Source organism: Neovison vison, chromosome 7, assembly GCF_020171115.1.
Source record: "Neovison vison isolate M4711 chromosome 7, ASM_NN_V1, whole genome shotgun sequence".
Lineage (NCBI taxonomy): Eukaryota > Metazoa > Chordata > Mammalia > Carnivora > Mustelidae > Neogale > Neogale vison.
In genome coordinates this window covers 104231243-104255326 of record NC_058097.1, presented here as the reverse complement: position 1 = coordinate 104255326, position 24084 = coordinate 104231243, and the positions used below count along the sequence as shown (strand labels likewise).

The 24084-nt window shown below is 39.9% G+C and overlaps 1 protein-coding gene across 8 annotated transcripts in view; it reads right to left on the bottom strand.

The window, feature by feature from the left end:
• HTR3B (5-hydroxytryptamine receptor 3B) overlaps nucleotides 1-24084 on the bottom strand; it is a 49845-nt gene that overhangs the window by 20012 nt on the left and 5749 nt on the right. For 7 of the 8 annotated variants that reach the window (XR_006385599.1, XM_044257869.1, XM_044257865.1 and 4 more), the window contains 2 exons: nucleotides 23588-23709; nucleotides 7499-7659 (listed from right to left, as the gene is read on the bottom strand). Coding sequence is in view for 7 of the 8 variants with exons in the window: in XM_044257869.1 (XP_044113804.1) it covers nucleotides 7499-7648 (150 nt within the window). In the remaining variant the exon portion in view is untranslated. Of the gene's footprint in view, nucleotides 1-7498; nucleotides 7673-23587; nucleotides 23710-24084 lie in introns of all 8 variants that reach the window. The other variant, XM_044257871.1, reaches the window with a different exon arrangement.

Here is a 24084-nt window from a genome sequence, read left to right as displayed (position 1 = left end):
AACTACAAAATATTACTAGGAGAAATTAAAGAACTAAATAAATGGAGAGCTAAAATGTGCTCACGTATTACAAAACTATTATTAACATGTTGACTGTCCTCAAATTGACCAATAGATTTAATGTAATCTCAATAAAAATTCCAGCACTTTTTAAAAAAAGAAATTGGTTTTAAAGTTTATATGGAAATGCAAAGGACCTGGAAGAGTCAAAATGATTTTGAAACAGAAGAAGGTTGGAAGGCATACTCTAATTTCAAGACTTCTGTAATGCTGCAGTAACTGAGACAGTGGGCTGGTGTCGGGAGAAACATTGAGTAGTTGGACAAAATGGAGTCCAGAAATAGACCCCAAATATATAAAGAACTCCTGCAACTCAATAAGATAATGAACAACACTGTTTTGAAAATGGGTGATAGAATGCCGGTGGAATTTTGATCGGAATGGCATTAAAAGTATAGATTGCTCTAGGCAGTATAGACATTTTAACAATGTTTATTCTTCTGATCCAAGAGCATGGAATGGTCTTCCATCTATTTGTGTCTTCTTCAATTTCTTTCATGAGTGTTCTGTAGTTCCTCGAGTACAAATCCTTTACCTCTTTGGTTAGATTTATTCCCAGGTATCTTATGGTTCTTGGTGCTATAGTAAATGGAATCAATTCTCTAATTTCCCTTTCTGTATTTTCATTGTTAGTGTATAAGAAAGCCACTGATTTCTGCACACTGATTTCTCCACGTTGCTGAATTGCTGTATGAGTTCTAGTAGTTTGGGGGTGGAGTCTTTTGGGTTTTCCATATAAAGAATCATGTCATCTGCGAAGAGAGAGAGTTTGACTTCTTCATTACAAATTTGGATATCAGAAGAGACCCCGAATCACTAAGGAAATGTTGAAAAACAAAAATAAAGCTGGCGGCATCACCTTACCTGATTTCAAGCTTTATTACAAAGCTGTGATCACCAAGACAGCATGGTACTGGCATAAAAACAGACATATAGACCAGTGGAACAGAGTAGAGAGCCCAGATATGGACCCTCAACTCTATGGTCAATTAATCTTCGACAAAACAGGAAAAAATATACAGTGGAAAAAAGACAGTCTCTTCAATAAATGGTGCTGGGAAAACTGGACAGCTATATGTAGAAGAATGAAACTCGACCATTCTCTTACACCGTACACAAAGATAAACTCAAAATGGATAAAAGACCTCAACGTGAGACAGGAATCCATCAGAATCCTAGAGGAGAACATAGGCAGTAATCTCTTCGATATCAGCCATAGCAACTTCTTTCAAGATATGTCTCCAAAGGCAAAGGAAACAAAAGTGAAAATAAACTTTTGGGACTTCATCAAAATCAAAAGCTTCTGCACAGCAAAGGAAACAGTCAACAAAACAAAGAGGCAACCCACGGAATGGGAGAAGATATTTGCAAATGACAGTACAGACAAAAGGTTGATATCCAGGATCTATAATGAACTCCTCAAACTCAACACACACGAAACAGGCAAACATATCAAAAAATGGGCAGAAGATATGAACAGACACTTCTCCAATCAAGACATACAAATGGCTATCAGACACATGAAAAAATGTTCATCATCATTAGCCCTCAGAGAGATTTAAATTAAAACCACATTGAGATATCACCTTACACCAGTTAGAATGGCCAAAATTAACAAAACAGGAAACAACATGTGTTGGAGAGGATGTGGAGAAAGTGGAACCCTCTTACACTGTTGGTGGGAGTGCAAGTTGGTGCAGCCTCTTTGGAGAACAGTGTGGAGATTCCTCAAGAAATTAAAAATAGAGCTTCCCTATGACCCTGCAATTGCACTCGTAGGCATTTACCCCAAAGATACAGATGTTGTGAAAAGAAGGGCCATCTGTACCCCAATGTTTATAGCAGCAATGGCCACGGTTGCCAAACTATGGAAAGAACCAAGATGCCCTTCAACAGATGAATGGATAAGGAAGATGTGGCCCATATACACTATGGAGTATTATGCCTCCATCAGAAAGGATGAATACCCAACTTTTGTAGCAACATGGACGGGACTGGAAGAGATTATGCTGAGTGAAATAAGTCAAGCAGAGAGAGTCAATTATCATATGGTTTCACTTATTTGTGGAGCATAACAAATAGCATGGAGGACAAGGGGTGTTAGGAGAAGGGAGTTGGGGTAAATTGGAAGGGGAGGTGAACCACGAGAGACTATGGACTCTGAAAAACAATCTGAGGGGTTGGAAGTGGTGGGGGGTGGGAGGTTGGGGTACCAGGTGGTGTGTATTATAGAGGGCACGGATTGCATGGAACACTGGGTGTGGTGAAAAAATAATGAATACTGTTTTTCTGAAAATAAATAAATTGAAAAAAAATTAAAAAAAAAAGAAAAAGAAAATGGGTGAAAGATTTGAGCACTTTACTAAAAAGATAGCAATCGGTAAATTAACACACAGAAAGATATTCAATGTCATTAGTCTTTGGTGAAACAAAAGTTAAAAACCAGAGGGAGGTATCATCACAAATCTACCAGGATGGTTAAAATTTAGAAAGATTGACAATATCAAGTGCTGGCAATGACGTGGAAGAAACCCCTACATCCCAGCGGGAATGCAAAATGAGGCAACCACTATGGGAAAAAGTTTGGAAGTACCTTATAAAGCTAAATACAGGCTTATCATACAACTCAGCAAACCTACATCTAAGGATTTATCCAAAAGAAGTGAAAACATATTTGCAACTGTGTCTAGTGGCTTTACTCATGATTTCCCCACATTGGAAATAACCCACATGTCCAACACCTGGTAAACATATAAGCCAATTGCAGTACTCGTCCTTGCACAGTGGAATGCTACTGACCCTACAGCAACTCATGTGTGATCTCCGAGGCATTATGCCACACCCAAGAAGCCAAAAGAAAGGGCAAATTTCATAGGATTTCATTTATCTGGCTTTCTGGAAAGGCAAAACTATAGTGAGAAAGATAAGATCACTGGTTGCCAGGTGTGGGGGGGCAGGGGGAAGAGATCAGCTTCAAAAAGATGTTTCATTTTATGTAATTTATGTTTTAATTTTAAATGCTTCAGAATTTTGTGGGATACAGTTAAAGCAGTGATTAGAGATAGTATAAATGCTAAAATTAGAAAAAGAAACGTTTATAATTGATGACCTTAGCTTCCACTTTAAGAAAGTAGGTAAAGAAAAACAAATTAAAAGAAAGAAATTAAGTAAAGATAAGAGCAGGTATCAGTGAAATAAACAACAGATTAAATTCAAAGTGAGGGGATGCCTGGGTGGCGCAGTTGGTTGGACGACTGCCTCCGGCTCAGGGCGTGATCCTGGAGTCCCGGGATCGAGTCCCACATCAGGCTCCCAGCTCCACGGGGAGTCTGCTTCGCTCTCTGACCTTCTCCTCGCTCATGCTCTCTCTCACTGTATCTCTCTCTCAAATAAATAAAAATAAAATCTTAAAAAAAAAAAAAATTCAAAGTGAGTATATGGTTTTTTGGAAAAAATAAGTAAAATTAAGAAAACTTCCCCAGTATTGGTCAAGGGAAAATAAGAGAAAACACAAATTACCCACATGAGGATAAAACAGGCAATATTATAAACAAACAAATTTGACAACTTGGATAAACAGATAAATTCCTTGAAAAACAGAAATTATTAAAAGCAACACAAGAAGAAATAGAAAATTGGAACATTCTCATATATGTTAATGAAAATGAATTCACATTTGAATATCCTCTCACCAAGAAAACTCCAGTCCTAAGTGATTTTACTGGTGAATTCTATCAAATATTAAGAAAGAAAAATATCCATATTATACAACTCTTACAGAAAATTGAAGTGGGAAGACATTTTAATGGTTTTATTAAGGCCAAGATAACCCTGATACCAAAACAAGACATGTACATTACAAGAAATAAAAACTATTGCCCAATATGCTTCATTAACATAGATGCAATCTATATTAAGTAGGTATTTAAATCCAGAAATATATAAAAAGGATAATATATTAAGATTAAATGGAGGTTATCCTAGGAATACAAGGACATTTTAACTTTTGAAAAATCAATCAAAATAATTCACCCTTTTAACTGCATAAAACAGAAGAATTATCTGATCATCCAAATAGATGGAGAAAAAACATTAGATGTAATTCAATATACATTCATGATTTAAAAAAACAAAATAAAACTCTTAGTGTACAGTAGATAAGAAGGAACTTCCTCAACCTGATAAAGAACATTGATAAAAAAGCTATAGCTAACATCATGGTGAAAAAATTTCCCCTGAGAATGGGAATAAACAAGGATGTCTGCTCTCACTATTTCTGTTAAATTCTAGGAGCGGTCTTAGGCAATACAACATGACAATGAAAAAATAAAGAGTATAAACAGATTAGAAAGGAAGAAGTAAAACTATCTGCAGATGACATGATTGTATATGTAGACAATATTGATCTACCAAAAAACTACCAAAATTAACAAGTGAATTTAGCAAGACCACAGTCAACATGCAAAATTAGTATTTATCTATAATAATAACAAATAGAAAATAAAAAGTTTCAAGTAATATTTATAGCAGCAAAAATACTTTGGGATTGGAGTGCCTGGGTGGCTCAGTGGGTTAAAGCCTCTGCCTTCAGCTCAGGTCATGGTCCCGGGGTCCTGGGATCGAGCCCCTCGTCGGGCTCTCTGCTCCGCAGGGAGCCTGCTTCCTCCCCTCACTCTCTCTGCCTACTTCTCTGCCTACTTGTGATTTCTCTCTCTCTGTCAAATAAATAAAATCTTAAAAAAAATACTTTGGGATATGTTTAATAGAAATATATGTAAAGCTTCTACATTGGAAATTATGAACATTGCTGAAGACCCAAATAAATGGAGAACGTATTTAAAAACTGGAATATTTATTATTAAGATGTCAATTCTCCCCTAAATTACTCTGCAGATCCCACACCATCCTAAAAAAAACTCCCAGCAGTTTTTTTTTAAAAAAGAAATGGACAAGGTAATTATAAATTTTTTTAAAATTTATTTAACAGACAGAGATCACAAGCAGGTAGAGAGGCAGGCAGAGAGAGGGGGAAGCAGGCTCCCTGCTCAGCAGAGAGCCCGATGTGGGGCTCGATCCCAGGACCCCAGGACCATGACCTGAGCCGAAGGCAGAGGCTTAACCCACTGAGCCACCCAGGCACCCGGTAATTATAAAATTTATGTAGAAATGGAAAGGACTCACACTGCCTGATTTCAAGAGAAATAGCCCAACACTTACCAGTCAATCTAATTTTCAACCAAGGCACCAAGCAGATCAATGGTGAGAGGAAAGCCTTTTCAACTCCTGTCTGAATGCAAAAAACCAAACCGAAACAACACACAAAAACGACAAAAACTTCGACCCATGCCTCACACCATCACAAAGATTAATTCTTAATGGATCCTAGGACGAAATCTAAGGAACTAAGAACTATAAATCTTCTGACAGAAAATACAGGAAAATATGTCTGTGAACTTGGGAGTATTGAAGGTGTCTTAGTACCCAGAAAACACTAACCACAACTAAATAATTGATTTACAATGGACCTCGTTAAACTTTAAGATCTCTGTTCACCGTAAGACCCTTTAAGAGAATGAGCAGACAAGTCAGAGATTGGTAGTAAGTATTTGCAATGTATAAGTATGACAATATATAAACAATGTCTAATAAGTCTATAACAAAAAGACCAACAACATAATTTAAAAGGAAAAAAAAAAGGAAAAGACTTAAAAAGCTACTTCACAAAGAAAGATATGTAAATAGCCAATAGGCACATGGAAGAGAATTCCTGGTCACACGCCATCAGAGAAATTTAAAGTAAAACCTTAGTGAAATACCATTATACCCTCAACAGAATGGCTAAAAATAAGACTGATAACACCAAATACCAATAAGGATGTGGAGCAATGGGAACTCGGCTATCTGACTCATGGGAGTATAAAATATACAACAACTTTGTAAATCAGCCTTGCAGATTCTCAATAAGGGTACACCTGTCTGAGCCAATTCTTCCACTTCTAGATTTTACCTAAGAAATAAAAACATGTACATAAAAAGGCTTGTATAGCAGTGTTATAATAATATCCCAACACTGGAAACAACCCAAACATCTATCGGCATATGAATGGATAAACAGGGGTACAGTAGGTAAACAGTGGCTCAGTAGGTTGAGTGTCCAACTCTTAATTTCGGCTTAGGTCATGATTTCAGGGTTGTGAGACTGAGCCCCGTGTTGGGCTCTGTGCAGGGCATGGAGGCTGCTTAAGATTCTCTTTTTCCCTCTCCTTCCGCCTCTCACCCCACGCCCAACCCCCTGACCACACGTTCTTGTGCTCTCTCCTTAAGAAAAAAGAAAGAATGATATAAACAAATCATGGTATAACCATAACCAAATACTATTCACCAATAAAAAAAGAAAAACTACTGATAAACCCAACATGAGTGAACCTCAAAATCATGATGCCAAATGAAAAATCCAGACACAATAGAGGACACACAATAACATTTCATTCATATGCAATTCTAGAAACGGCAAAAAATAATCTATGATGAAAGTAATGGGAATAGTGATTGTCTCTGTGGATGGAGAGATGGGGATTGGCTGAGAAGTCAATGAGGGGTGATGGAAATATTTGTTATATTGATAGGGGTGTGGATTCTATGCACGCACCCAGTTACCAAAACTCATTAGACCGTATACTAAGATCTGTGCATTTCAACATATGTATACCTCAATTAGAAAAACAAGTTTTGAGAAGTAAATTGAAAAAAGATATTAAACTACATTAACAAACAAGTTCCGTAAAGTCTGCTCTTAAGAAAAATCAAAATAAATCTGGGACCTATCAATACTGAAGACTTTGTGATTAAGAAAAGAGGAGAAAGAGGAACAAGGATAAGCCATCATTTACAGAGGACCTACTAAGACCTCTGGTAAATGCTTTCTATGTATTCTCTCATTTAATTCCCACAACAACTCACTTTCTAGATATAGAAGATAGCTATATAAGCAAATCTTCCCTCACCACCCTTAGTAAACACTTTGGGTATAAACTCAAAGTACATTTTTCTCTTTCTCTCAATTTCAGGTAATAAGTGGTAGATGTTTTTCTGAAATTTACTACTGTCCCTAAGAAATGTGAGCCATAGGGGAAAAAAAAAAACATTTTTTGTTGTTTGTTTCAGCAAACTCATAAAATATGTACAGTGGTCTGTGACCACAATTTTTAAAACCTCTTAGTTCCATGAAACTCCTATTTCTAGATGCTCTGCCTCTCCCATTGCAAGTCAGGGACTAGAAAGCATGGTTTTCCTAGTAAGTGTTTTGCCTCATGCTCACTGCTCACTGCTAAAACGAGTCCAGGTCAACTTCCCTACCAGCTCAACCAGGCTCCCATGTAAACAGCAGGTGCTGTTACAAACAGGTAACTGGGATCGGTAAGGGTAAGACGGTCCTCACCACATCCAAAACGGCGTGGACAAGCACATCTAGATACACCGTGGTGGCCTCAGTCCAGTCGTGAACTGGCCTCACTGCCTTGTGATATTTCTGTAGTAGGTGCTTGGTGAGACGATACAGAGCAGGGTTCGTGGGATGAGGCATGTCCATGGCTAGGGTTTCTGAAAAACAAAACTGGCATCATGAGGAGGAAAATAAGAGGAGCTTAGCATCTCAAGGAGACCTCAGACTGTTGAGGACTTGGTGGGTCCTGGCAGAATACAGTTTTCAGTTTACCACAATTTGCTGAAGTTCACAGCCAGCTAGTGGGCTCTTTGGCTTACTTTAAAGTAAGCTGATGACCTGACTGCCCCAAAAAGACAGCTCATTGTAATGATCAGTAAGTCATCTCGGATCTCTAAGGATCCAAACTGCACCTACAATTCTGTTTTCATAGCAATCATGCATCTTGGAGACAGAATCCTGTATTCCAGTATCACCCCCTTCTAAAACACAGGGAAAACAAAACAAAACACAACACCTTCCCATACATTTAATCAAAAGTGATCTCCTCCTTGACTTTAATTTTTTCCATTTGTAATTCAACAGTTAAATAGGAAATTCACGCAGAAACATGGACAAACCAGTGAACCCCAAAATTCCTATATAATGGTATTAACAAGATCCAATTCATACTTTTCTCCTAAAAACAACAACAAAAAAGCCCCCTCTTTTCTCACTCAACTGTCTTTAAATAAAACACACTTGTCAGAAAATGAGATCTTCGTTTTGGGAAAATTCTTTCTGTTTCCAGAGAACAACCATTCTTTATGGCCTGGGAATCCTGATTTGTAGAGGAGCAGTGATTGGTGTTGAGGCAGGGGAGGCCAGGGGAAAAGAAGCAAGAGAAATGAGCATCAACAATTGGAAGTGACAAATTTGTGAGGGCTTCCTCTGAATTGAAAAAGATATTTTGCTCACAAGCTTTGCTACCTCCTGGGGGATTCAAAGCTTTGCTAAGTCATTGGACTGGAGCAAATTGCACGCCTCCTGCCACAGTGCGTGAGTGAAATCTATCTGTAGTGTCCTGCGCGTGAATTCACCTCCTCTCAGTGGTTTTGATAGTTATTTTGATGAGCTGCTGAAGGTATGTGGGATCCAGCAGGAAACTGTAAATGAGATATCTTCTCCCTGTGTGACAGTCCTGTTTATACCCATTTCTTTATGAATGATGTCGTGTCACCTGCCGCCACAGGCAGCAATTTCTATGATTTATCAATGTCAGTGTGACCAAAATGCTAACGACGATGCTGGGGGTGCAGTGCAGAGTCACCGTGGGCAGTGGAATATTCACTTTCATTAGCACCAGAACTGCGAAGCTAATGAGCATTTTAACTCCCTAACTATTCACCCACGGAGATGCCTAAAATGGCATCCGCTATTCAGGCACGGAGGACTAAGGTAGGTGGCATGCATCGAGCATCATTTTTACGGTTTTTGTGAACCGTGATTGTCAAAAAAATGTGCTGTGACTCTCTCTACCTGAGACCATTTCTTGCTGGTGTACCCCAGGGGAGAGAAGTCAGGAACACAAAGCAAAGCTGGTCTGGTGCCTTTCCTGTGAACTTCGCTCCGGGCAACTTCACTTTCACCTCGCTTGGAAGCTCCCAATTCAAGTCCCAGTTGGGGAAACACTGAAATGTGCATGTTTCGATACAGGAAACTACCTGAGACAGAATTAAAACAGAATTCTGGGAAATGAATGTGTTTTCCCTATACCCTCTGCTATTAAGACTCAAATTCCCGGGCACCTGGGTGGCTCAGTGGGTTAAGCCGCTGCCTTCGGCTCAGGTCATGATCTCAGGGTCCTGGGATTGAGTCCCGAATCGGGCTCTCTGCTCAGCAGGGGGCCTGCTTTCCTCTCTCTCTCTGCCTGCCTCTCTACTTGTGATCTCTCTCTGTCAAATAAATAAATAATCTTAAAAAAAATTAAAAAAATTTTAAAAAAGACTCAAATTCCCTTCTGCTGTCTTTTCTAGGAAACAATCCATATGTCTCCTATGGATAAACATATTTTCTAGGACGTGTCAAAGCCTTTGGGTAAAAAGAGAAAGTTCTAGAATCTAGAACTAGGAACAACAGAGAAACAAGCAACAATAGGAGGAAAAATAAGAAGGAAATGAAAGTATGCTTAAATAAACTATAAGGGTAAAGAGTTCTTTGTTTAAAATGGGAAGAAATAATAAATTACATTTCTACTATGAATGCAAATTTGCCTGAGGAGAAAGATCAATTACAGGAGAGAGATTACGGATTTAAGTGACCATTAATTAACAGTAAATTATGCCCCTTGAAAGCTAATGTGACATTCACACAAGCACTAAATGACTCACAGTTCAGTGATGTTTCAACAGACACTGATGGAAGCTATCCACAGACCCAGGGAAGATTCCTCGTTAACGCGGCCTCTATGGATGCTAATAATTGGCTCCAAATAATTCACTTGTAAGATTTCTGGAAAGTGGAATGTGTCGGGGACTGAGCTATAAAGCACTTTTAGGGGCATTTTTTTTTTTTTAAAGATAAGAATACAATGGAATTTTTCCTTTGTTTTCCTTGCTTTGACGAATTCTACCTTAAAGAGTTCTGGGCACTGTGATGAAAGAGCTATTCTCACTTAGTATGTCAGCTTTGGAAGTATAAAAGAGTTACACACACATCTGAGAAGTTGCAGGAGGAATGAGATTTAGGGGTGTGGTCTACTGAATTCCCAAATCTGGCTGAATACATGCTGCATGTCAGGCACTGGGCTTAGAGCATTTTACACGAACGACCTCCTTTGGCTTTTACAACAGCCTTATGAGACAGGTACTCTCCAGCCCCATGAGGAGTCACCTCACTACAGGTGACAGACTAGAGGCTTAGTGAGCTTAGGACCACCCAAAGTCCTACAGCTTGCAAATGAAGAGGCTGGACTGGATCCAAAGCCCAAGCTCTTTACTGTGACATTACACTGAGCTGGCTCCCTAAGAATATTAGGGACAGAAGTGAGTGGTCCTCCAAAAGGAAACCGACATGTTGCATGGTGTACATCACTGGGCAGAAACAGCCTACTGTTATTTTCTGTGTCTGTGTGGTTTTGGGTCAAAAATACCTTCTATTAGCATTGCACCTTGCAACTTCACAATGCTATCTTATTTGATCACCACAATATACAAAATAAGCATTTAATTTACAGGAAAACTCAATCTCTAAGAGATTAATTGGCTTGTTCAGGGTCACAAGGCTGGTGAGTAGTGTGGTAGGAACTAAACAAGTCTCTTAATCTAGGCTCTCGCCCAGGACACTGCCATCAGGCAGTGGCCTTAAATTGGTGGTTGGTTTAGTGCTCTTGTATTTACAAGTCATATTGATATTAACCCAGCAAAAATTCCAAAGGGCAGCTTTTTCTGCAACACATGTCTCCAGTATAATTTATGGTCAAGCACTGATTACTAGACACCATTCAAACACACTTTCTGTCACATTTAGAACAAAAATCAAGCATAATACAAAAACGTTAGAAAGAGACATTAAGAAGATTTTCTTTCTTTTCCTTACCTTTTATTTTTCTATTTTATCTTAATTAGCTTAATGTTCACAATTATTTTCTGCTAAGAAACCCATTTGGCATTTAATGAAATTTCCTGTTTTCATTTTTATAATTAAGATATGCTTTTATCCTTTAAGTTCAACATTCAGGATTCTCCTATTTTAATGATAAGTGGCTATTTTTCTTCTCTACCCAATAAAAAAATCATTTCCAGCTGCTGGGCTTCCAAATTCCTGCCTCATCTCAGTAATTGACTCATTCCACTTCCAGTTATATTTTAAAACATGGAAACTCTGAGATATGAGCTCGAGGACACCCCTCAAGAAAGTGGGAACTGGGGGAACACCAGCATAAACGTATATTCTTGATCTGTGTGTTTTTTAAGAATCTATTGGATCTTAACACAAATGGCCCAATTCAGTGGAGTTAATACTCATACCACAAAAACTTAGTTCTAGAAATTCAGAAGGCTATAATAATTTTTAAAGTATCTTAAGGGGAAATGTACACGAAAAACGTACAAGTTTCTAGTAGTTGTCTCTGGAGATATCTTCATCACCTACACAGACTTTGCATGGCTGGGTGAGACCTGTAATACCAAAATGATACGCAGGTGTCTTCAGCCAAGCTGTATCCAGGAAACTCTTCTGGGCTACCAAAAGCTTATAACGAAGCCAAGACTGTTTGGGATAATAAAAATCCATTATTCAGACACAAAAGCAAATCTGAATAAGGAATGCCTCAACTCTCGATGTAAATTGCCGCAGAGAGAGCTTGATTTCTGGAGAAGCTTTATCAAGCAGCTATAACATTTCCAGCATATTTTCAGCTGTGTGTTAAGAGCCCCACTGTGTGACTCCGTATTTACAGATCTGTAATTGTAGGAGCAAAGACATAACAAATCACCGGGCTCCAGGTCGCTTCGCAGGACTGGTGCTTTACAGATGCTAAGTAAAAATGAACACTTGTAAGGAGTTATAGAGCACCAGGTAGAAAAATACGGTCTCTAGCTTTTAAAAGTTACTATTCCGGGCCGAAAGTAAAATCATTAAAAGGACCCACCTGAGGCAGCCACCAGGATGAAGGGCCACAGGAAAGCCATGGTACCTGCCGGTGTTCTCGGGCTCGGCCCAAAGAGGAGACATGCAAACTTGCCTATTGGATGGACTGCACTCAATTATTCCTAAAGGGCCTCTTCTTCACTCCATTCTTCTCTCTCGGCCAGTGTCTGCTGTCCGTGCTGGTGCTATTTTGTAAACATTAAACCGGACCAACGGCAACGTCGGCACCAGGCAAATGTTTTGGAATCGATGCCATTGAGATACCCCTTAACTTCTCCATTTGGTTCTGCCCCAGGCTCAGATCATGGCCAACATTTCAATTTCCCTGACAGGAGATAGCTAAGTGAATAATGTAATCTAAGAGGAGCCCCTAAGGAGAGGAAATTCCACACTAATATGATTTCCTTTACAGCCTTTACCTAAGGCAGTGCTCTTGCTGACATTCAGGACACTAATTTCATTAATAATTGAGATCTAAATAGCTGTTCTAAATCAGACTTATGCGGCTACATCTTCAGCATTTGACAGTGGTTATTGGACTCTGGAATTACACAAAGCTAATGGAAACCTGGTATTGTCCAATGAAGGACAACTGCTAACAATACAGGGAAAGTGCTTTTTGTTTTTCCTAAGCCCCTTTAATTAAAAGAAACATTGATTTTTGATAAATGGGAGTGTCTCTTCAATTGTCCCTGTGTACAATTCAGAAAGTAACTGTGTATGAGAGGATGCTTCCAGGCTTACTGAAGATGAGAGCTACTAATGTTTAATGTCATTCGATAAAATTTTCCTTTCACTTTTTGATCGAGTACCCACTCTTCATTATTAAGGAAAAAGAAGCATGATTCTATATAACTCTATCTGCCACTGGTAGAATGCTAGATGCTCTAGAAACAAAAACTAAATTTCATACCCTTTCCCTCATCTGCTTTTTCTGTAAGTGGGACTATAGAGGCACAGGATTGAGACGAGTTACACAGAGCAAACTGAGGAGAAACATACATACCTGATCCCTGTTCTCCTAATTATGCAGCCCCTTTGTTTAGAATCTTTGACACTCTTGTCTTAATTTTCATCTACCAATAAAATGTAGCCTGATTGGTGTCCTACTATTGGTGACAGGAGTTACAAATATGGAAATGGAGAAAACCAGGACAAACCCACGGTGCTGAGTTGGTTTTGTAGGTATCGGTATGAACTCATGGTTCTCAGTACATGTTAGCTAAAAATGGAAATAAACACAGATGTGAATGTGTGTGTACACATGTCCTTATAAACATACATCCCTAGCTCTGTCTTCCAGTGGGTCTGTGGGGAGGGGCACCCCAGTAGCAATGAGTATATCCAATACCCAGAGCTTATGTTCTAAATAACATACCTACTTAAAAGGAAGAAATAGAGAAACGGCTGATTTCTGGGCTGGACAGAAGAAGTGGTAAGAAGAGCCTAGAACATCTCATTGCATCACAAAGTAAAAAAGTGCTAGACAGAATAATAGGGACATGGTAAAAGGACATAATCAGCTTGAAGGGTCTCCCACTGGCCAAATCTGGGACAATTCAAGCATTAAAATCAATAATGATCTGAAGAATTATAACCCACTAAATGAAATAATAATCCACAAGTCCAAGCAGATTTAAATAAATGAATGGAAAGAAGAGATGGCTTTTCCTTAAGTTAGAATGCCAACTAAGAAATGTAGAAGGAATGCTAGAATCTTCATAGTAATTATTCACTCAAGAAACATCAGTGTCTGATAAAAACTAGTTGGTGAAAGTGATGAAAAACAGGACACTTACACAAGATACTCATTAATCACAATGATTAAAAAAAAAAACTTTCCATGGAGAAATCTGGCAGACAACACCTTAATCAAACAATGAAAATTAACATTACCAATCATGGGAGTTGTGTGCTGCAGAGGTAGGAGGAATTGAGAAGACACACAGCTGCATTTCTGTTATCATCTGGCAAAAAATTCAAAACTTGAATCTATCGAGAAGGCAACACCAGATAACCCCATACCGTGGGACATTCTACAAAACAGGCATATATCATCTTCAAGAGTGTCAAAGTTATGAAAGCTAAGGAAAGACTGAGAAACCATATCACACAAAAGTAGATTAAAGAGACAGGATGACTCAGCATAACCTGTGATTCTGGCTTGGATCCTGTTGTTACAAAGAACATGTTGGGAAGAATTCCTAAAACTCAAACTGGAGCCTATAGGTTAGATGGTAACGATGTAGCAATCTTAATTCCCTGATTTTGATGGAGCTGAAATCATGTGATGTTCTTGTTTGTAAGAATCACCCACTAAGTACTCACAGTGACAGTTTATTCTCAAATGGTGTGTGTATATGGGGGGGGGGTCATTCTACTATTCTTCCAGTCTTGCTGTGTATTTGAAAATATTTCAGAAAACAAAAATGTAATCTGGTAGAGGAAATTTGATACAAAGTTATGGAAAGTTTGAGAAATATCCTCTAGAGAGAATGGCCAGATAAATGGGGCTTTATCAAGAGAGAACATCACCAAGGATTGGTCTGGCCATCAAGGTCCCAGTCCTGTCCATCGGGAGAAAGGCAAGCTACAGGCAGCATATCCATGCACACAGCATTTTCTATGGGAAGACAACACGGAAGCCTGCCTTTATGCAAAGGTTTAATTGAGATGATGATCAACATTACATTCTTGCCACACATTTTAGTAAGCATGGCTCTATGTCAAACCTTCTGGGACATGCTTCCCCTCCCTTTTCTTCTCTCTTCCTCATATCCCCATCTGTTACTGGAAGGCCATTGCTAATGATGTGTAATACAGGTACATTACGACCTTCATTAGCTAATTTAACAACAGTCTGGTGATCCTGCCCATTACAGCTCTTTATTGGCTGATGAATTCTGCCAAGATGGGAAAGGTTTTGTGTGAGTGACTTGTCCTCAAAATAGTTTATATGCAGATGCTTCCTGATCCTTCCCTGATGGCCCGCCCTGCTCCGCATCACCAGAAGGCTCAGATAGTACCTTTTCTGACCTTTTTTCTGCCCGGTCTGCATGTAGTTTGTTTACTCAGTGTCTTTAGATTTGCTATCTCTTCCCTGTTCAACCTTTAATTTTTCACGAAAACTGTCTTTTCTTAATACAGTACTTTTTACTCACATTGTTTCTTATCATCCATGACTCAAGGATCTCACCCCCACTATCCCACCCTTAGACAGCTCTTTAGGAAAGATGAATGGGAAGTGAACTTCATTCAGGTCCTTCAAGCAGATCGGTGTAGTAAAATAAAAAATTGGAATTGTCAGGAGCTCAGCATTCAGGCTTCTCAAATATCAGCTGGGAAAAGAAAGACTTACTAATCTGAGGTTTGAATCAGTGTTTCCTCAACACAGTTTAGGTCAGGCCTACCACTGAGTACCTAGAGATGTATTTCTTTCAGTAGCGCCCCTCCGCACATTCCCATGAGTCCTTGCACTTTGTTTCTCCATTATTTCCTATGACACCTCTTAGCTGGACCAGTGTCTTTTAGAAGAAAGTGGGGGAGAGGGTTTATTATGCAAACATAATAAGGAAGTGTTTATTATGCAAACAGCAACTGAGTTATGTGTCCTTTAAGACTACTAAATAGTTTTTAATTACTGCTATATCAGTAAATCCCATAAATATGCAAATGCAATTAGTTCACAAAATAGACCTTAAATATCTTTATTCCTCTCCAACAAAGTTCTTTGAAGTTAATCGCTAACTCTCTTTGTTTCACTCCCTTGGCAGTCGTGCTAAAATTGACAGGAATTTTGACAGATGTACATTTTCAGGGGAAACCAAATTTTCTCAGCACATCTGGTCAGGCTGCAGGAGAAAAGTAGAAATGGATGCTCTAGCCAAAATCAAATATCTAATGAGTACAGTCCCATATGAAATTTCTTTACTCCACAGCATTATCCTCTGAAATAAGTATCAAGGTAACCACTGGGCCACCACTTCAAGTCCAAAACCACACTCAACATTTGATTTTCTTCTGGCTCAGAATTTCATCTTTAATAATAATGCACATCTGGTTCTTAAAAATGAATGAATGAATGAATGAATGAATGAACGAGGAATAGTATCCCTCACGACTCTGGCCCTTCATGGCCATGTGACACGGTTTTCTATGGTAAGTCATAGAACACGGATGTAAGTTTCCAGGCTTCTGAGTCTGACACATGTCATTTTCTCTCCCTGTTCCATCACTTGTTAGATGCTCATGGCCTTGGTCAAATTGCTTACCATTTCTAAGCTTAGGTTTTCACTTCTGTATAATAGGCTCTGTTTCTATAGGTTTCTATGGCAACATAACAAATTACCACACACTTGGCAGCTTAAACCAACACTCATTTATGGGCTCATGGTTCTATAGGTCAGAAACCCAGGCATGGCTTGAAGGGATGTTCCGCTCAGGGTCTTAGGAGGTGAAATCATGGTTGTATGCCAGAGCTGGCTCTTTCTGCAGCAAAAGAGCCAACTGTGTATATCTCTTCCCAACTCTGTGTTCAGTGACATCCGGTTAGTAGCTTGAAATCAGCCATGATGGGAAGGGCTCCTCCCACCAGCTGGCTACTGGATATCTGCTACTGCACCACGGCCCTCTTGTTGAACTTCCAGGGCCTCACAGACACGTCCTCTATGACAGCATTTATTCAACTATATTATGACTTTTTTTTAAAAATTAAGACTATTTATTTACTTCCCTATCTCTTCCAGAATCCTGTGAATTCCCTGAGGGTAGAGCACTGTGCCTTTTTCATCTTGGCATCTCCAGCCAAGAGCTCGGCACGTGGTAGTACTTGTTAAATATGTGAGAAGGATGGGAGAAAGAGAGGGAGAGAAGAATGAACAGGTGGGCAGAAAAGAAGCTCGGTTTATGCAAGAAAGAGGACACCAGAAAGGACGAGCTTTTTTGCAGCCACATCCAATATGCTGCTCTTTCGCCACCAACTCACCAAGGATGGGTGGGGTCTTTGGAGCAAGACTGCTCTTATTTGGCGTGCTCCAGAACCAGCTAGAAAGCAGCCAAAGTATAAACATGGGGCACAGACACAGGGAGTTCATGCCTCTTTGATTCTCTCAGAGGGTACCTCAGACTCAGGGGTGTCACAGTTACCTGGAGCAAGACGGGCCCCCCAAACTAGAGGAACGTGGAATCACAGGTTTGCTATTTCTTTCCATGCCTCTGATATGTCAGCTGCAGGACACAGCTTCGGCTGCAATGGCAGACAGGTAGGCTGACTCAGTGATCCGTGTTGTCCTGGCCTTCTGCACAGAGGACAGGCCTTGACATCTTGCTTTGCCAGCTCTGGGCATCTTCCCTGATCTGTGGCTCAGTGCAGGATCCAGAACCTCTCCACATAGGACCATTTAGAACTTTTCTGTGGAGAGATCGTGGTCAAGCATTGCAGCCAGGAGACAGGCTCAGGTCTACATGTCTGGATATTTTCAACCCAGTTGTGGACTTAAGATGGGACAAGGACTTTGATCTGTTAGAGCTGGCTTTATTTATTTACCTATTCATTTGCTCACTGTGTGGGGAATTGTGGCTGACACTGGGGAATACAAGAGAAGAAAAGTTCAAAGAACTTTTCAAGTTCAAGGTGATAGGTAAGACCCACTGAGAATGCAATGAGATGAACACAAGCTAGTTGGTGAGTCAACCGGGGACAATGGAAGCGAAAACAAGAGCCAGACTTGGGGTGGGCTGAGGAGAGGTTTTTCACAAATGGCATTTGTGCTGGGAAAAGACAGTCAATTAGGTGAGGGCAGCAAGAGTGGAGTTCGTAGCAGAAGGAACGGGGTATGAAAGGGCTGGATGGTACCTTCTTTTTTTTTTTTTTTTTTTAAGATTTTATTTATTTATTTGAGTGAGAGAGAGCATGAGCAAGGAGAAGGTCAGAAGGAGAAGCAGACTCCCCATGGAGCTGGGAGCCTGACGCGGGACTCAATCCTGGGACTCCAGGATCATGACCTGAGCCAAAGGCAGTCGTCCAACCAACTGAGCCACCCAGGCGTCCCTGGATGGTACCTTCTTTTATAAAACTGGGAAGCAGACAGAACCCAGGTTTCTACCTGAATCTGTTGTCTTCTGACTTGCAATTCTAATTGCCCAAATAAATGCTTCTTGCTTTAAAAAATAAATAAAGTAAAATCAAATAAAATTAGGGAGAAGATCATTCTAGACTCATGAGATGAGCGGATTAACAAACTCATGTTGCAGAGTGTTGAGGGGGGTGTAAAACAGAAAAGGGAAATATTGTATAAGTCTGTATAAGTGCCATTATTATAAAGCTGTCTCCAAATGGCCTGTAGCAATTATTCTAAAATGCACAACAGCTGTATTTGTCCCCCTTCTGCCATTGCTGAAATTTACACTGTCATTGCTCCAGGCGGAAGGCTTGGCACTAATAATAGGCTGGCTGACTATGGCTGGAGTGTGACAGACCTCTAGTTAGAGCCCTTAAAGACTGAGAGAGGAGTGGGACAATGAAAAGCACAGTGGAAACCGAAGTAGATGTAGTCAGAGCGCCGCCTTGTGGCAGCCACTGCACCGCAGTCCCAGAAAACGCCAGCCAACCTCTGGTATGTTTTTTTTACTCCACGGTGCACGTTTCCACAACTTCAGAGTTATGCAGCGCCTCTATTCACTAGTCTTCCTTCCTTGCTCTAAACATTCGTCTTCAGGGTCCCCAACATCATCTCATCTAATTTATTTCTACTCTGCTGCAACTGTCAGCAAAGTCCTCCCTGCTTACTTCCTTACTCTTGCTTCTCCAAACTCTTGGTCCCTAGGAGCACCCAAGTTTCCCAAAGACTCAGTGACTTTTTAAGGGGTAACTTCCTTACTTTCTTCCTAAGCATGGAGATAAATAAAGCCTTGGTCCTCCACTTCTAAAATTTACAAACAGTATTACTAAAAACCATACAGAATTTTAATGTTAGGAGGCTCTGCCTTTTCTAGAATGTTATATAGGTAGAACCATACAGTATGTAGCCTTTTCAGAACCAGACCTATAAATACAGAGAACAAACGGATGGGTGCCAGAGGGGTGGGGGATGGAAGGTTAGGCAAAACAGGTGACAGGGAGTGGGAGATACAGGCTTCCAGATATGGTATAAGGAATACAGCTATTGATGTTGTTAATAGTGAGGTATAGGGGCAGATGGTAGCCAGACTTGTAGTGAACACAGCATAATGTATAGATTTCTTGCATCACTATGTTATACATGTGAAGCTAATGTAACACTGTGTGTCACTACACTCAAAAAAATAAACCCATACATTTCCTCTAAGCACTGGGTTAGTGGCATTGTACCAATTTTGATATGTTGTATATTCATTACTTTTCCTTTTAAATATTTTCTAATTTTTCTTGTGATGTTTCCTGCCCCAAAGATTATTTAGAAGTTGTCTATTTTAAAATTTGGGATGTTTTTCTAGATATCATACAGGTCTTCCTTGACTTATGACAGGGTTACAACCTTATAAACCCATCACAAGTTGAAAATACCACTAAGTGGAAAATGCATGTAACACACCTAACCTCCCAAACATCATAGCTTTGCCTAGCTGACCTTATTAGAACACTTACATTAGGGGTGCCTGGGTGGCTCACTCAGTTGGGTGTCTGTTTTCGGCTCAGGTCGTGATCCCAGGGTCCTGGGATGGAGCCCCGCATCGGGCTCCCTGCTCGTCGGGAAGCCTGCTTCTCCCTCTCCCACTGCTTGTGTTCCCTGCTCGTTGTGTCTGTCAAATAAACTCTTAAAAAAAAACCCCAACACTTACATTAACCTATGCTGGGAGAATACCATCTAACACAAAGCCTGATTTATAATAAAGTATTTAATATCTCGTGTAACTTATTGACTGCTATATCGAAAGTGAAAACCAGAACCGTTGTATGGTACAAAATGATTCTAAGTGGATCAGTTATTGACCCTTGTGATCTGACGGGGAGCTGTGGCTCCCTGCTGCTGTCCAGCATCGTAAGAGACAATCAGACTGCATAGCACTAGCCCAGGAAAAGATCAAAATTCAAAGGACAGTTTCAAATGAATGTATATCACTTCCACAACACTGTAAGGTTGAAAATCATAAGTGGAATCATCAAAAGTTGGGGACCATATGTAATTTTAATTTTATTTTATTGGGATCAAGGAACATATTCTATGATTGCAATAATTTTATTTCGATTCAGAGATGTTTCATGGATTGGCATATGATTCTTGCAAAAGCACTAGGTATACTTGAAAGGAATGTATATTCTGCTATTGCTGGTTCTAACATTCTGTGAATATCAATTAGATCAAGGTGATCTGATAATGTTCAGATTACATTTTCATTGTTTCTTCTGTCTCTTGTTGGACCATTTCCTGTGGGGTGTTAAAATCTATTAATATTGTGGAATTGTCTGTTTCTTCTTCTTAGTCTTTGTTTTTACTTCATGTATTTTTGAAGCTCTGTTATTAGGCACATACACATTTATGATTATTAGGTCTTCCTGATGAACCGACGCTTTTGCCACTATAAAACAACTCTCTTTGTTTCTGGTAGTGCTTTTGGTCATGGGTCTATTTTGTCCAATACTAATAACCAACCCAGGCTCTCTGTGCTGTTTACATGGTGTCTTTGGGCAGCTATTAACAGAATACCACAGACTGGGTCACTTATGAACAACAGAAACTTATTTCTCACAGTTTTAGAGGCTGGAAGTCTAAGATCAGGGTGCTGGCACGGTCAAGTTCTGGTGAGGGATCTCTTCTGGGCTGCAGACTGCCAACTTCTTGTATCTCCACATAACGGAAAGAGGACTTGGGAGCTTCCTGGGGTCTCTTATAGGGAACTAATTTCATCATGAGGGCTCCACCCTCATGACCTAATCACCCCTGGAAAGTCTCACCTCCTAATACCATCACACTGGGGGTTAAGGTTTTAATATATGAATCTGGGGGGACAGAAACATTCAGTCCATGGCGCATGGTGTATCTACTCCTTCAGCCTGTGCATGTCTTTAAATTTAAAGTGCATCGCTTGCATATGGCGTATGTAGATCTTCCTTTTAATTTTGTTAATTTCTGCTTTTTAATTGGAATATATAATCCACTAATATTTAAAGTAGTTATTGATATGGTTAGATTTAAATCTCCCATTTTAATGTTTGTTTTCTATATTGTGTTTTTATTCTTCCTTTTCTGCCTACTTTTGGATTTTTTTATTTTTAATATCAACGAAAGACTACCTATTAGCATTTTTTTAAAGATTTTATTTATTTATTTGAGAGAGAGAGAATGGAGAGACAACATGAGATGGGGGGGCGGGTCAGGGGGAGAAGGGCAGGACTTGATCCTGGCACTCTAGGATCACGACCCGAGCCGAAGGCAGTCGCTCAACCAACTGAGCCACCCAGGTGCCCTACCTATTCGCATTTTAGCTATACTTTTTGCACAATTTACTTAGTGGTTACGCTAGGAATTAAAATAAATATTTTTACTTTCTCACAGTCTTTTTAGTCTTTTACTGCACTTTCCCATAAAATGCAGTAATCCTGCAATCATTTGGTTCCATTCACCAGTCCTGCCGTTACTTATGTTCACTGTCATATGCATTACATCTAAATAGACACACACAAGCCAATGTCATAATTCTTCCCTTATACAATGCGTACCCTACAATAAAGCCAATTCAACGACTTGTTAATTTCAGATACTGAATGGTTAAGTTCGAAGTTTTTTCATTTTTGTTCTTATTTATATTTTATAATTACCTGTTGAGGTTTTTCTGTTTTCTCATTTATTGTGAGTGTATTTTCCTTTATTCCAAAGTATAGTTATCATAGATATTTCAAGGTTTTTGTCTGATTAATTCTAACATCTTGGTCTGGCCTGTCTTTTCCCTGGATAATGGGTCACATTTTCCTGGTTCTTTATATATCAAGTAATTTTGGATTGTATCCTGCATACTATGTTTTACTGAGACTCTGAATTCTGTTATGTCTAAAGGGTAAAGAGAACGTGTGTGTGTGTGTGTGTGTGTAAAATCTTCCTCCAGTGAATGCTGATGTTTTTGTGCTTTAGAAGTGAATTCATTTGGTGAGACTCAAATCACAAATGGTCTCATTTGGATGTAGGCAACAGCTCAGAGCTCATCTGCTTTCTTTTGTCCTTTTCGAGGTGTTTCACGTCTGTGGTAGAAGGGTAGCCAGGGACCTGGGTTGAATCCGCACAAAAACCTAGGGATCCTTTTCTCTACCTCTCTCCTTTTCACAATTCTCTCCTCCCTTTTGAGTGAGTATATATGGCCTAACCTCTAGTTCGTGGTTCCTCAGGCCAGAAGCTTGGTCTCCTATCAGCACTTCCGCCACCGCATGTCACACTCTGACTATGGCCTGTTGCCTGAGAAAAGCTGCAAAACTGGGGCACACGCCCCTTGTCAGTCCTTTCTTCTGTGTTCTGATTCTGCTTTTTTTTTTTTTTTTAAGATTTATTTATTTAGAGAGCATGAGCATGGGGGTGGAGAGGGGCAGAGGAAGAGAGAGAGAATCATCAGCAGGCTCCCTTCTGAGCGTGGAGCCCAACATGGGGCTGGATCTCACGATGTTGAGATCATGACCTGAGCTAAAATCAAGAGTTGGGCACTTAACCGACTGAGCCACCCAGGCGCCCTCAGTGTTTTGTTTTGTTTTTCAAGTAGGCTCCATGCCCAGCATGGAGCCCAATGCGAGACCTGAATCCACAACCGCAAGGTCAAAACCTGAGCTGAGATCAAGAGTCAGACACCTCAGCTGACTGAGCCACCCAGGTCCCCCCAGATTTATGATAACCAACAGAGAGATTCCTAAATAATGAATGTACGTGGGTAGGAAAGCCAAAAGTTATGTCATAGCTTTTCCAGTACTGTTAAATACTGAGAATGAATTCCTGGCCAAGAAAAGAAACAAAAATGTCACGTCTATTAAACTTTTGTTTCAAGAAGCCTCCCCCCAGGAATCTTTATAACCTGTGCTGAACGTGTAGGCTTCCTTGTCACAGAGCTATAGAAAAGGGGCTCTTTGTCCTATCCAATTTGAGCAATGCAGATTTAGTTTTTGTAAAAATCAAAACTTGTCATTTCGTAATGTTGAAAATATTTTCATTATGATCTCCCCATGAGCTTATAACCAGATCACCGACCTACTCACCGTGATCAACTCAGTGTTGGTTTTGCCATTGTCCCATTCTCTTTGGTTTGCCAATGAAATGACTGATAATCAATAACTGTTGGGATCACTGTTATCTTTTCTCTAGAGTTGAGAATTCTCTACTTCCGATAACATGACTAATAATTTTACACGAAGTACTTCTCTAAATCTTTTTTACTCCTTGGTACTAGAGCACTCTGATTTTCCCAGACCAGCTCTCTGAAGGGTGTGGGGAATGCAGTACTTACCTGTACTCCTTAAAGCAAGTGACACCCCCTTCTACGGCGTTGCAGCTCCTCAAAGAAATGGCTGAAGAGTCCAGATGATCTGTTGGGCACCTTGTTCCTTTGGTTTTAAGTTTCTTGTTACTCTGGATAAGTAAAGGATACAATAAATATTACAACAAACAATTGTTTCAGAATTTTAATGTTCTTACCTTCAACATCCCAGGTCCAAAATTCTAAATGCTTTTCTCCCATGGGGACAGAAAACCTCATTCAACTTCTGCCCCCCCTTGGCAGAGACCATCAAAGATTTTCTCTTTTAACTCTACAGTGTCTCCAACTCTCCCGGGATGGCTCTCAGGCACCTCTAGGCTTAAATGCCACGGAAGCTGGGTTACAAAACTGAAAAAGCTACAGTCCCTTCAGGGCATGGTATTCAAGGCAGTGATCCCATGTGCTTTCAATTGGGTGCCCACTATTTCCCTTGGCTGTATTCTTCTGAAACAGGTTAACCAGTTCTT